This window comes from Cervus canadensis, chromosome 23 (assembly GCF_019320065.1).
Source record: "Cervus canadensis isolate Bull #8, Minnesota chromosome 23, ASM1932006v1, whole genome shotgun sequence".
Taxonomy (NCBI): Eukaryota; Metazoa; Chordata; class Mammalia; order Artiodactyla; family Cervidae; genus Cervus; species Cervus canadensis.
Genome location: NC_057408.1, coordinates 37,540,788 through 37,555,860, shown reverse-complemented (window position 1 = coordinate 37,555,860; position 15,073 = coordinate 37,540,788). Strand labels below are relative to the sequence as shown.

Sequence of the window (15,073 nt, the reverse complement as noted above, 5' to 3'; positions counted from 1 at the left end):
GGTGGGGCTGGTTTCCATCAGAAATAAGCAACTGTAATATTAGGACTAAAATCTGTGTTCAAAAACATACCTCCCCAGCCTCTCTCTCTCTCTACTCGCCTCTTCTCTCTGTCTCTGTCCTCTTCCTCCTTCTCTCTCTCACACTGCTTTTAAATTAGAAATTGTTAACTAATTCTTGAAAAGTAAAAATTGCCTCTCTGCTTAAAAAGCCTTACAAAATGGTCCTCTAGTTCAGAACGAAGGCTGAGCCCCTTGAGGGACACCGGAGGCCCCCACACCTGGCTCCAGCTCTTTCCAGCTTCATCTGTACCACGCCTCACCGCGAGCCTGGTGTATCAACCCCACGGCCTCCCAGCACGTCTGCAGTACCCCTCAGACTCCCCAAGCCTTTTCCCCCCTGATACGCCAAGCCCTGGAATGCTCTTCTGTCTCCCACAGTACTTCCTCTTTTCTGCCGGGAAATCTCTGCTGTAAGATGCAAGGCACGTGGTTCCTCCTGTCTGGCCAATCAGAATTAGGCAACTCATCTGCATCTCCACGTGAAGCCCTGTGATGATAATCAGGGTGGTTTGGAAGAAAGGGTGAGAAGAGGGTCGAATGTCACTAAACAGGCGGCCACGTAAAATCAGGCAGGCCTGATTGCACTGCATTCTCCACCAAACCTGAGAGGCTGACTTTCGGGGAGTGGGTGACCCGGGTTGGGGACAGTCCACAGTACCACCTCCCCTTGTCTCTGGACCATCCGCTCTGCCATTCCTCCAGACGGTTCTGGTTCCACAAAGCGACACTTGGCACTTCCCCTGAAGCCTCCTTCCTTTCTGGGACGGAGTGGCAACCCATATCCTTCCTGGAAAAAAAAAATCAGAAAATTTATGGATCTTGTCAGACTTTTTAAAAATTGATACAACAGCAGGTTGAGTGGACTCTCAGAGAATGGAGGGTAGAAATGAATTTTTCATTTATTCTCTGGGAAGAGAGCTATTTTAAATTTGCCAAGTATGATGTATGGTTTCCTTCTTCCATAAATCAACTCTCTCCTCAGGAATTTGAAATCTATATATTGATCCGCATGGACCATTGTCCCTTAAGTCTTTGCTCCATTAATCACCAAGTAATTTCCAGGAAAGGATGTTCACAGAGATTATTCACTCTAACTCTTCTAAAGTTGTTACCCAACGGCCATGCCTCATGACCAGGCCAGAGGCCACAGTCCTCTACAGGATACACCTGTGAAAATGAAACTGTCCCATATTCACTCTTCTACCCCAAAGCTAAGAGGCAACTGCCTTCCCTAGTGGTCCAGCAAGAACAGCAGTCAGGAAGGCCTGATATGGTATCCCCAGCAGTAAGTCTGGAAGTGAAAGTGTTAGTCACTCAGGCATGTCCAACTCTTCGAGATACCATGGACTATAGCCCGCCAGGCTCCGTCCATGGACTTCTACAGGCAAGAATACTGGAGTGGGTTGCCATTCCCTTCTCCAGGGGATCTTCCTGACCCAAGGATCAAATCCGGGTCTCCCACGTTTCAGACAGACGCTTTACCATCTGAGCCACCAGCAAAGCCCCTGGGGTCTACTATGCATCGAACTGGCCAGTGTCCTGACAGAGGGAGGTGGGCCCTGATAACCCAGGGAGCCCGGATTCTACCCCCAGGTCTAGGTAAAGGCTGGTCATGACTGGGGAAAAGATGCAGCTGAATCTTTACTTCAGCAATGAATCGTCCACCTAAGTTCTTCACACAATCAGACTGCTTGTAATTGCACCAATTAGAGATTCATTTAGGAGATAGTAGCTGTTAGTCATTCACACACGGGTGTAATTTAGACTCAATCAATTGTTTTTCCCTTAACGCATAACCACAGTCTGTTATTTTTCTCTTAATACAAGACTACTCATGGGAGTTTTGAAGACGGGAAACAGGCAGAAAGGGGTAGGAAAAGTTGGCTTTGGAGACATGGTGTTAGGCAGGGAGAGCAGAGGTCAGCGTGGTACCCAGAGGTGGCGTGGTGCCCTGTGCTACCCTGTGGCAGCATCCCCGGGAGCATCGCATGGTAGAGAGCCGGGGGGCACAGGTGTGAGCAGGGCTGGCATGCACTACAGCCATCAGATCCTGAAACACAGGCCCACAGCCCCAAATCCAAAATCACTGGGTCCAGAGATGCTCCACAACTCAGAATCTGGTTTTAGAGACTCACTACAGTGCAGACAGCACATAAGTAGCCTCATAGCTGTTATGAAACAACACGTGTAGCCCACTGGATTTCACATTTGCAGATAAGAGACTGGGGGCCCGTATTTCTGAAGTGGTTGATAAACAGCCCGAAGGCTCTTCTGCCACCCTGGCACTCACACTGCTCTCCGTGAGCCGGTAACTAGAAGGTACTACCGCCTGGCCCAGCAGAAAGCCCTAGACCACTGCTCCAACACACTCCCCAGTGCATCCTTGTCCTACGTCTTTTGAGCCTTTAGGTAGCTCACCTTTTCAACATTCGTGACAGTGTGTTTTGAAACACTGATGGAAGGGTGCAAAGGTTGGTCACAGGGCTCGCAATCCTGAGAAGTAGCTGGAGTGATGTAGGAAAACCCTGGCCTTGTGGCCTAAAGGCTGGGGGTCCGTTCCAGCTCTGTCCTTCACTAGCTCAGAGACCTTGGGTAATGATGACCTCTGAGCCTCAGTTTGCTAACCTGAGAAATGGGAGTACTCATACCTCAAGTAGTTGTTGAGACGATTAAGTGAAGTAGATGGGATTAAGGTCCTTTCTAGACTATCAATGGCTATTGAGATATAAGCTACTATCATGCCTAGCATTGATTAGTGAGAGAATAAAACAAACCTAGGCATGCCAGTATGCTCTAGAGACTATAAATTGCATACAAGAGTGGAGTTTTATTATTTTTTGAACCTCCTATCACAGAAGAGGATGTGGCTTCCAGGGTAGAGAAGGTAGCCCACCCTGAATAGCCAAGAGAAGGCTTCTTCCTTTAACCCCCCTGTCCAACTTCCCATGGCCAGTCCCTCCTGCCAGCTGCATCTGGGTCCTTGGTAAAGAAAACAGATGAGAAAGGGTGAGGAGCCCTGCTAAGAGCCCTGTCTTGGAAAGGATGCACAGGAGGGTTGCCAGGGAGAGGCTCCTGACCTCAGAGGAACTGACCAACACGTGTCTCCTTTAGGGACCCTCCACCAGCCATAGACCATCCAGGCCATCCACAGCCCAGGGCAGGCAGAGCACCTGGGCTCAGGCCCCAGCCCAGGCCCTCTAGCCCCATCTCCTGGACAGTTCTTTTCACCTCTCTGAGCAGTGTGGTCCATGACGGCACATTTAGCCTAACGGGGCCTACTTCAGCTTGGAGAAACACCAGTGGAAATGTATGTGAAAACCTTTCATACATGGCAAGGCATGACTCAAAAGTGAAGTCACCACCTATTGGTGTGAGATGCAGGGAGGTGTCCATGTAGCTCATCAGCAGAGGAATCACCGTAATGACCTTGAGCTGCCCAAGTTCGCTAGGGGAAACCAGGTCCATCCTGGAGAAGGCTGGGGCAAGGGGCTGCAAAGCATCACCAGCAGGCAAACTTCACTTCTCTGGGCCTCACGGGCCACTGCAAGGTACTGTTGTGAGTGAAAGAGTGGAATCCTCAGCATCTCAAGCATCACATGAGTTATTTTCTGTTTTGCTTCATTTTTAATTCTGAATTTTTCTCAATTTATAGATTTGACTTTTATGTGTGATGCTGGAGCCCTGGAAAGCTAACAGCATGGCAGTTTACAGGATTGATGTTGTGTGTTTTAACTGCAAGCAGGCAAACCCACAGCAAAGACCTAAATGGAATATTCCAGGGCGCTGCTCTGGTGGTGCATGTCTGGGGTTTGAATGGGGTGATGATGAATCTCTGGAGCTTGCTGTGAAACAGTCCTCACTCTCCCTGGCCAGCCCCAGTGGGCTGGAGTGCCATTTATGTGAACATCTAATCTGTTGTATATGCACTTCTTAAATTTTCATGTTTGTGCTGACTTGACTGCCTTTGTAAACTAATTATTAAAACAGAAAATGATTCCAAGAGACCTCATTGTAGAGCCAAACCTGTGAAATTCAAGGTGTGACAAGTCTCAGAATGATTTCCTGCTGAAGGTTGGAGTGAGGAGATGAATGACTTTTAAGTTGTTTTCTCCTTTTTCTTCACTCATTTTTAAATCCCACTGTTCTTACTGCTAGAATATTGCTTTTTCATAGGTGTAGAGAAAGACAATTCCTACAGGAAGCATTACCCCCAAACTGGAAACCAAGATTTCTATGTTTCTCCTTCTAATTTGAATCCCTGAATCAAAGAAATTCAACAGTCAATTTTTCCTGTAAAGTAGGGACTAAACAATTTACACCTCATTTGAGTCTTAATTTGAGACTTAATACACACAATATGGCATGGCATGATAGGCACTATAAATTATCCTCTGCAGATGATGGCAAGGCAGACTGGTTGAAAATTTAGGAAGAGCAATACACCACATCCATCCCAAATAGGCTCCGAGTTTATATTTAAAATTTTTCCTAATGTCTTTTTATTCTGTATAGATCTTCCCTCAAGGAGAAAATAAACACCTTGAAATTATCACTGCTTAACAGTAGTTTCATTACGTGGGCAAACATCTCATATATTACGTAGAACAGTGAATGTGGTACTAATCATCTCAGCTTTCAGTTTGTAACCCAAACTTCAGACTATGTCCAGTAAGGTCCTAAACTGCACCTGCAACTCAAGTTGAGCATTGCCATCTCCATGACCTAGAACTTCAACCCGCTTTGGAATTCCATTGTCACGGTTTTTAACACTTAACAGAGGCACTGGGAAGGGCATTTGGCATCTTCTTGGGGAAAACAAATTAATGACTTGCCTTGTCTCTCCAGACCCAGGGGGCAGGCTCCCCCCGATCCTCCCCTAGCCACACCATCAGCAGGCCCATCCCCATGCCGGTGCGGTCCGCGTCCACCTGCTCCACCCCGGCCCACACGCCTCAGGACTCACTCACGGGGGTAGGGGGAGACGTACAAGAGGCGTTTGCACAAAGTAAGTGGCATTACTATTATTATCATTATTACTTTGCTGTGTTCTGCTTTATGTGACCAAAAAAAGTCGCCAAGGATTGCGTGGTCTACGGTTATCAGAGCCAGTACCGAGGATGTTCTAGACTGTTCCGCTGCTGTGTCAGAGCCAGGCCTGCAAGACCTTTTAGCAACTCCCTACACTGATCTGTTCATCCCTTCACCATCTTATCTTCTGGCTTCTCTTGCCCTACCCCGTTTTTTTAATGAGCCTCTGCTCCTTAAGGGAAAGGAAAAAAATCCTCCCAACAGTATCCCTAGGAAATTATATGAATGTAATCCATTTGAAGATCCTGCAAGATATTTCTGGCTTTCTTCATTTTACATGAAAGGAAACTCAGAATTTGAGAGTAAACAAGCCCATCTCTTTAGCACAGAGGCAATCGAAAAGGATGCTTAGTCATCTTCCAGATGCCTTAGAGAGTTGACTCATTGCCTCTGTGTTCTGGGGCTGGGAGGTGAGGCCCCCACAGTTCACAGAGGAGGGCAGAGAGTGAAGTGAGATGACAAACAGCATTCTCCCATCGCTGCCTCTTCTAGTATTATATGTACTGCGAGGGTGTTTCTCTTCCTGCCGAAGTTTATCTGTAAGCCAGGTATTTGGAATCTTGAGCCTCTTTTTCAAAGATATTATGGACTTAGCCCTCTATTCCATGTCCACCTTGCCCCGCTCCCAGGCCAGCCCACAAATATCCTTTCAACCTTTGCTGTTGTTATTGTTTAGCCACTCAGTCACACCCAGCTCTTCTGCGGCCCCTTGGACTGTAGCGCAGCAGACTCCTCTGTACACGGGATTTCCCAGGCAAGAATAAGGGAGCGGGTTGCCATTTCCTTCTCCAGGCGATCTTCCCTACCCAGGGATCAAACACAAGTCTCCTGCACTGGCAGGCGGATTCTTTACCACTGAGCCACCAGAGAAGTCCCGGTTTGAACCCTTAGTGTGATGGAAATCTCATAATAATCTTTCTCAACCATAGAGAAATATGGTCTAAGTTCCAAGTCAGGGTACTTGGCATGCATCTTCTGCCCATGTCTTGGCAGCAGGAGCAAGAATCCTCACCCCTTTTCAACCCCCTGAGGACATTCGGTACACAGGGTTCCCATTCCCAAGAGGTACCTGAAATAGTCGGGGGAGTTCGGGGAGCCCTGATGGGAGGTGGAGGCTGAGGTGCTGGAGGTCAGAATTTGATGCGCTTCAGCCACCAGATAATGGATGCAGCATCAGTAGCAGCTGCTGGGAAGGCACAGCTCTGGTGGGAAAACTATGAGGGCAATACTTAAGTAGGGTGATCACATATGCTGCCGGTTTACCTGCGACCATCCCAGTTTGTGCCAGGTCACCCAGTCATTTTTTTAAGATTTATTTTTTTTTTTTTATGTGGACCATTTTTTAAACTTTGATTGAATTTGTTACAATATTGCTTCTGGTTCGTTTTGGTTTTTTGGCTGTGAGACATGTAAAATCTTAGATCCCCTACCAAGGATTGAACCCACACCCCCTGCATTGGAAGGCAAAGTCTTAACCACTGGGCCACCAGAGAAGTCCTCATTCTTGTTACTAATACCACCCCTGTCACTTGTAAAATTTCCCCATCAAAGGCCATTGCCCTGAACACAAAGTTTTTTTTTTTTTTTTCAGGAAATGAACCAAAGCACTTCTGAAAAGAAGTCTTGGAAGTTTTCTTGCTGTAGAATTTCAATGGGAATGATAAACAGCATAAAAAGTTGGGGAAAAGGAGAGTTTTGAATTTTTTTTTCCATTATCATTCTTTCCTAAGGCTCGAGAAGAAATTTAAGGAATGACTTACTAGTAGCAGCAGATTCCATCACTAACACCATGTCCTCTCTCGTGAAAGAGTTGAATTCCGGTAAGTCCCTGGTCCCCTCTTGTCTGTCTGATCATTGCAGAAGGACCCATAACTTCTGTTAGGGATCTGCTCATAGAATGCTTAGGTGCAATCTTTTTAGCTGAAAACTCTGTATTCTTATCTTAAGATGTTTATTGTCTGAGTGAGAAATGTGAGACCATCTTGAGTTTAATAATTAAAACTTTGTGGGTAAACTTTTAAGAAAGGCCTCTGGAGATTTCAGAATGATCTTTAAACCTTATTTGTTGTTGTTGTTCAGTCTCTACGTCTTATCCAACTCTTTGCGACCCCATGGACTGTAGCACGCTGGGCTTCTCTGTCATCCACTATCTCCCAGAGTTTGCTCAAATTCATGTCCATTGAATTGGTGATGCTATCTAACCATCTCATCCTCTGCCACCCCCTTCTCTTTTTGCCTTCAGTCTTTCCCAACATCAGAGTCTATTCTTAACTTTACTTATTACTCCAAAAATAGCTAATAAGTCAGAATTGTATAAAGAAGAAAGTAACATTTACTGTAAGTTAAACTACTCTGGTTTAACTGTTCATTTAATGTTTAATATTTAGGTTGATTCCAGTTATTTACAATTAAAAACAACTTTCCTGTTTAAAAGAGATCTTCTCATTGTCAAGTATATAAAGATTTTTTAAAGATCTATGTGACATTTTGTTGGGATATTAGCTTTTTTAGTACTGTTTATATTTTGCGGATGAAAAGACTATAAATACATGTTCAATGCAGAAAGTTTGAAAAATGCAGAAAAGGATAAAGAAAAATATTAAAATTGACTTGTGAATCCAGAATCCCATGTGAGTGCCTGTGGCTGATTCATGTTGAAGTATGGCAGAAACCATCACTATACTGTGATTATCTTCCAATTAAAAATAAATTTTTTAAAAAATTCAGAATTCCAAGTTAGCCACCGTTACATGTATCATGACCCAATGTGACATGATGCTGACTTATTTTATAAGGTCAAATGTCTTATTTACTAATTTAGACTCTGTTAATTTGGAATGCATGGCTATTTGAATGAAGCTAAACTGAAATTTGGGCTTCTTAAGTGGCTCAGTGGTAAAGAATCTGCCCGCCAATGCAGGAGACAAGGGTTTGATCCCTGGGAGAGGAAGATGCCCTAGAGAAGGAAATGGCAACCTACTCCAGTATTCTTGCCTGAGAAATCCCATGGACGGAGGAGCCTGGTGGGCTATAGTCCATAGGGTCACAGAAGAGCTGGACATGAATTAGCGGCTAAACAACAACAAACTGAAATTCACCTTTGCAATATCACCAAAGAAAGATCTTCCCAGAAAATATATAGCATAAAATTGCAGTACTCTTTATCCTAATAATACTACAGAGTTTTAAAAAACTTAACAGTGTTAATATACAAATAAATATCTTGCTAGTTAGGAATACATTTCATCTATTCATGAAAGCCCTACTAGCCATATGACTGTTTTTCAGGACTGTGGTTATGTAGTTGAGATTACAAAAACTGTAAAAATAAAACTTCAACATTAATAAAACATCTTGATTTAAATTTCTGAAAGTCTCTATAGAGTTAAAATAATGAAAATTGTTGCTATTATTTTAGATTAAGATTACCAGATAGGATAAAAATGACATTAATTAATATATATATCATGGTTAGTGGCATATACCCACTGCCCTAGCAAATGATGAATAAAATGAATACATTCTCATTGTGGACGTTTCAGAGTACTATTAGTTTATACTCTTACAGTACTTTGAAATATTAAGTGAATGTAGTATTTTAGGTTTGTTTATCTTAAGTTAAAGTAGATTTTCCCTAATAGTTTATGGAAACCCCAAACAAACCTTTTGGCCAACCCAATAATATTAAGCAAAAGTAACAACAGTTTTAATGAAGGGGGGAAAAACAGAATGCTTGGGGAATTGTCAGTTATTAAGACAAAAATTCCTTATAATATTATTGAGATTTTAAAAAGACAATGTGTGTGTGTGTGTGTGTGTGTGTGTGTGTTAGTTGCTCAGCTGTGTCCAACTCCTTGCATCCCCATGGACGGTAGCCCACCAGACTCCTGTGTCCATGGAATTCTCCAAGTAAGAATACTAGAGTGTGTTGCCATTCCCTTCTTCAGGGTATCTTCCTGACCCAGGGATCAAACCCAGATCTCCCACATTTCAGGCATATTCTTTACCATTTGAGCCACCAGGGAAGCCCAAAAAAGACAATACTGTATTCTAAATGATCTTATGGTTCAGTTCAGTTCAGTTGCTCAGTCGTGTCCAACTCTTTGCAACCCCGTGGACTGCAGCACACCAGGTCTCCCTGTCCATCACCAACTCCCAGAGTTTACTCAAACTTATGCCTATTAAGTTAGTGATGCCATCCAACCATGTCATCCTCTGTCGTCCCCTTCTCCTCCCACCTTCAATCTTTCCCAGCATCAGGGTCTTTTCAAATGAGTCAGTTCTTTGCATCAGGTGGCCAAAGTATTGGAGTTTCAGCATCAACATCAGTCCTTCCAATGAATATTCAGGACTGATTTCCTTTAGGATGGACTGGTTGGATCTCCTTGCAGTCCAAGGGACTCTTAAGAGTCTTCCTGATCTTATGGCAATTCATGTCAATATCAATTCTCATTTTGAAAAAAAAATGAACACTTACCTGACTTGTGTACAGTAGCTGGTCAGTGTTTTACACAGCACAGGTTAGTTTATGTTAAACCTAGCCCTTTATTAGCTGATCATAATAAAATCTAAGACATTCTTTACTTTCTTCAATTGTACCTAATAGAGGTGGGGAGTGAAACTGATAGTAACGTGGATTCTGAATTTGCACGGACTCAGTTTGAAGATCTGGTCCCATCACCAACCTCTGAAAAAGCTTTTCTAGCACAAATCCACGCCCGAAAACCTGGGTACCTTCACGGTGGAGCTACCCCAAGCACCATGCGTGGGGACATGTGAGTATCTTCTGCCTGGGGGTGTTTCTTCAGTAACAGAACACTCTGCAGGGAGCATAGGAAAATAAATACATGGTTGCTTAGTTTTTCATTTTGGAAAGGAATGACGCAGTTTCCTTTTCTTCCAGAAAAGGTAGAAGGGTGTGTATGTGCTAAGTCACTTCAGACATGTCTGAATCTATGCGACCCTATGGCCTGCAGCCCGCCAGGCTCCTTTGTCCACGGAATTCTCCAGGGAAGAGTACTGGAGTGGGTTGCCATGCCCTCCTCCAGGAGATCTTCCTGTCCCAGGGATCTAACCCACGTCTCTTGTGTCTCCTGTATTGGCAGATGGGTTCTTTACCACTAGCGCCCCCTGGGAAGCCCAGGTAGTAGGGTGCTTCGTTTCAATTTCTCATTGTGGCTTTTCCTCCTAACAATTTCCAGAGTATCAGTAATGAAAACCAACCAGTACCTATTGAGATCCTGGCCCGCCCAAGGCACTCAACCAGTTAGATACAAAATAGCATCAAAAATCACTCCCAGCATCCCAGGACTCATAGACTAGTTCAGAAGATAAATCATCCCGTCTTCCAAATTTACTAGATTCACTCTTAAGGGCCCCGGTGATACTAGAGAGGCCTCTGTTCAAAGTGAGTGTAAACATCATCTATGCACTTGTGATTTGAATAACTAAATGTATAAAAATCTCATTATAAAGAAGTCCAATTTGCTTGACTTGTTGAATATGTATAAATCTGACCTTCAAAAGACATTTTGCAAAGATTTTCACCCAATTAGGTTTCTGTAGCTTGACAGAAGCCAGTAGAATCAGTGACATTCCCTACTAGACTGTGACCTTGGATCCGCTCAAAGTAGTCAGGCAGAAAAAGTTAAAGCTGAGAAACAAAGACAAAGCAAGGACAGACCTGCAGAGCCCAGCTTGGGAGGGAAAAGCATAAAATTAAGCACGTTAAGTAAGTGGAGTCCTGAGAAATATGGACAGGGGCTCACCCAGAAGCTGGAAAAGGGAGTTGATAAGCAGTTTTAAAAAAAAGCTACAGAAGGGTGGTGGTGCTGCTTAACATGAGAACTGCAGACTAATCTACAGAAATAAACTGTCTGTTTTAAAGACCCAAAGAAGAAATTAACCAGAGGCCTTTCTGGTGTTTTGACTCCCCATCCAAGGAGTGAGTAAAAAACCAGTAATAACGGGAAATTAAAAATAGACATGATTTCAAAGCCAGCTGTGAAAAGGCAGAGAGCATAATATCAAAACAAAACAGTTATAATTTTATGTGGCAGGAGGCTGCTGCTTTTAATTGTAGTTTGCTTTCTTGTCCTTCCCTCTGTAGCTTAGAATTATTTGATTTGTTTGTTATTCAGACTGGTGAACTGTGATCAGTTCAGTCTGGTAAATAACATTAGCTATGTGATTTTTTATAATTGAGCATTTACATGGTGGTGACCTAAAACTTTCTTGATCCAGTTGCAAGGTCCAAGACTGTAGCTAAAGCCACCCCATCTGCTGTCCCTGGCAGACTGGTGGCAGGACCGGCGACCAGCAGTGCTGTGACGGGGGTTGGGAGGGGAAAGTTTACAGAAGCCTCGCAGACCTATTTAGGCTGGCCCCAAACCTCTAAAAATAACAAGAACATGTCGTACAGATATAAATAAACATGAACATTGGCATTTACGTTCCAACCCAGAAACTTCTACTTGACCACTCTTTTTCATTTTAGGGGATATTTTAATATCTGTACTATCTAAGCATGTACTGTATTTTAGCCCAAGAATATTTTAGTCATATGAATTAGGTGGTGAATTTATATTCAGTCCCAGGAAGAACTTTATATATACTTGGATGAATAGATGGAGAGTCACACATTAGTGAATGAGACCATTCTTATCCATTTGTTTCATGGTGGAATTGGACAATTTAAATGGATTTCTTAAAGTCAGAGATAGTATACATCTTTAAGATCAAGAGCTGTGGGTTAGAATATTAGTCTTCCTGACATTGATTGACTGATATTCTGAGCCTTGATTCAACCATAAAAATACAGCACATGGGTGCATGGGCCTATATACATGCAGAACACAAAGAGGGTTAAATTACAAACAAATATCCTTAGACATTATTTCACTAGAGGGCTCACTTCCCTTATAGAAAGTGTTCTTGGACTCCATTTTTTTAAGCCCCCAAATTGAGAAAACTGTATCCTCTCAAAAGATAAGTCTGCCTCTTTTTTTAAGAATGACAAACATTTAAAGGGCAACTCATTCCAGTAAACTCTAGGAAAACAGGTGACAATGGTCACCAGCCCACCATAGAAAACTGCCTATGAGAACTCCTTGATCATATATTCCTCTAAACTTCCAAAGCATCTTTCAAGTTTTTTTCATCATGTCAAAAAAATCCTGAGTTGAAGTAAATTGAAGCAAAGAAGTGAATTAGAGACAAAATAAATGTGCACCCAGAACTACAGGTAATACAGGAATTCCACTCATATTTGCCTTTTAAGATTTGCTCCAAAATGCCCTCTGTGGTTGACTCCCAGGGTTACAGAAGATGGGGACCCCTACGTGCGGCCAGAGGATGAGAACTATGAAGATGACTCTGTCCGGCAGCTGGAGAACGAGCTGAAGATGGAGGAATACCTAAAACAGAAGCTACAGGACGAAGCCTACCAGGTACCGAGAACCCACCCCACTTCGTCCCCCACCCCCCGGTGACCGGATCTTTTACATTATTCCAAAACTTGGTGCCTTCTCCTTCCTTCCACCCTCCCTTTCTGGAATATTCTGACAGGACTCCTTAGTCCATGAATTCTAAGACAGGGGAAGGTTTAATGCTTCTTAAAGCTGTCACTCACCATGTATTCCTATAAATTCTGAGCTGGAAAATGAAAAGAGGCCTTCCATAGTGATGAATAGTTCATGACCCTCCAAGATCATTAGGAAAACACTTTCTAAGAAAAGATACAGTTGGCTTTCCGTATCAGCAGATTCAGAATCTGTGGATACTGAGGTTCAACTGAAAGGGACTTTGAGTATCCATGGATGGGGGATCCATCTGTGGGATGGGGGTATCTTGGTACCAGTCCCCCATGAATACTCTGGGATTCTATGCCCTTGGATGGGCCACAGGGCACAAGGAAATTGACTAAGCATAAGTATACCTCTGTCCTTGAATCACTTGTCTCAACTTCCCTCCCTGCCTGCCTCGTATCAAATGTTAAGAAGTCAAAGAGTGACAAACCTCAGCTAGAAATGTTGGGGGAACTGTAGGCCCCCATTCAGCAGGGTGTGGTTGGACAGATTGTCATATATCCTGGATAGCATGTTAATCCATCTGAGGATTCACCTGACATAACACGTGCAATGGAGAATAATATTATCCTTACAGGGACGCATTTTCCCCATGGAGATTGTTCTGCTGCCCTGTTTATTTACCTTGTATGTTTCCCTTCCCTGTGCCTTGCTGGAGTTCTGGGAGGACAGGGGTATTTGGCTGGTTGAGACCTACTGCCCCCCCGCCAGGCCCCAGTGGGTTATTTTATCAGGTCAGGCTTTCTGTCCAATATCCAGATAAGTTTTTTCCACCATCTTAGGAGCAGTAGCTCTCTCTTACTCTGTTATTGGAAGAAAGAAAAGCAGATAAAATAAGTTTTCTACTCCTCATACATCTGTAGATTGCTTGGAAATATTTTCCTAAGAAGAACAGAGCAAAAGGGAAGTCTACCAACCCCACCTTGACAATATAAAATGGAAGTTTTGCCTATTTGGAATGTTCCAAAACAGTTGTGTTTCAGAGATACTCCAATGTAGGCCTAGGTAAACAAACAGTGACCAGATATGTAAAACTGTACTTGAATCCTGCATAATCAGACTTGCCTCGAGTGCACACCAGGGAAGGATGTTTTTCTTCACAACTTCTATGGCCTGTCCACAGGAGGAAATTAGCCTGCATAAAGCCCCTGGGTGTCTCTGGGAACTCTGAGGGGTGGCATTCCTACATATATCTTCTTTTGGCCCTGCTGTGCAGAAGGAGAGAGAGATGTGGTTAAATAATCAATATTCTGGTTCATGCTGTTAGAGGCACCTATTAGACCTCCCTCTGGGAACCCACATTAGTTTCTGGATTTTGGTGACAACCGTAACTGAAATTCTTATTGTTTTAAAAAAGAAGGAGTCATTTCATATAAGGTATTAGATTTTTATTTATTTCAATGAACTAGAGAGTATACAAGCAAAATGAAAGGAAATTCTATTAACAGCATCAGCTTCCATTGGAGTTCCTGCCATCTCTGGTAGATTTTAAGCTCCTTCTTTCTCCTTTCTTCTCTCTTCTCTTCTTCTCTCCTTTTCTCACCACAACCAGTGACTTCAAGGAAAAGACAAAGAAAAGGGTGAAGAGATTGTAACGGGTCCATGTGTTATATGCCCTGGAGAAGGTTGAAGTGGTTTTTCCTTGTCTGCTCTATGAGTTGTTGGATGGGTCAGAAAGTTACTTTCGTTTCCTGGATTCTCTCTGTCTGTCTATCTATCTTTCTGCATGGCTTCCAACCAAATAATTCACCAGCTTGACTGCATCACAGACTTTACATGTCACCTTTCTTGTTTGTGTCCTTTGTCACCCGCAGGTCAGCTTGCAAGGTTGAATGCAATATCCTTTTATCACTCTCCTCTCAAGTAAGTATCCACTTATTTAGGAGGAAATGTGGTCACTGTAAAGTGGATTCTGATCACTTGTAACCTACATGCACAATCACTGTCTCTCAGGCTTTTTCTATGGTAAACTATCCTCTTTCCCTGCTGATAGCAAAGAATCATCCTGGGCCGTGAAACATATCATTCTAGTCCAGTGCTGATTTACCAGACAACCTTGGGAGTTCACTTTTTACTCTTTGAATTAGGAAAACTGGCAGAGGAATTTCTACAACCCAAAGATGCCCCAGAAATGTCCGGCTATAAAGCCAATTTGCTGATCCATAACTGCATCCAAGTTTTCAATCTCTCTGGCACTTGAGAGAGAAAAATTCAAGCTTGCTCAGCACTTGCAGAAATGAGTCAGCTCCTTAGTCCTGCTGTACTTAGGGCCCAAAGATCCAAGTGTGAGCCTTAACCAGTGAAATCAAGAACATTAATTACTAAAGAAAACAAAAAGC

The 15,073-nt window shown here is 43.2% G+C and overlaps 1 protein-coding gene across 21 annotated transcripts in view; it reads left to right on the top strand.

The window, feature by feature from the left end:
* DTNA (dystrobrevin alpha) overlaps window positions 1-15,073 on the top strand; it is a 414,322-nt gene that overhangs the window by 392,791 nt on the left and 6,458 nt on the right. For 13 of the 21 annotated variants that reach the window (XM_043444242.1, XM_043444243.1, XM_043444251.1 and 10 more), the window contains 4 exons: window positions 4,906-5,065; window positions 6,879-6,968; window positions 9,755-9,923; window positions 12,464-12,596. In XM_043444242.1, coding sequence (XP_043300177.1) covers window positions 4,906-5,065; window positions 6,879-6,968; window positions 9,755-9,923; window positions 12,464-12,596 — 552 coding nt within the window. Of the gene's footprint in view, window positions 1-4,905; window positions 5,066-6,878; window positions 6,969-9,754; window positions 9,924-12,463; window positions 12,597-14,548; window positions 14,598-15,073 lie in introns of all 21 variants that reach the window. The other 8 variants (XM_043444252.1, XM_043444261.1, XM_043444260.1 and 5 more) reach the window with 1 other exon arrangement.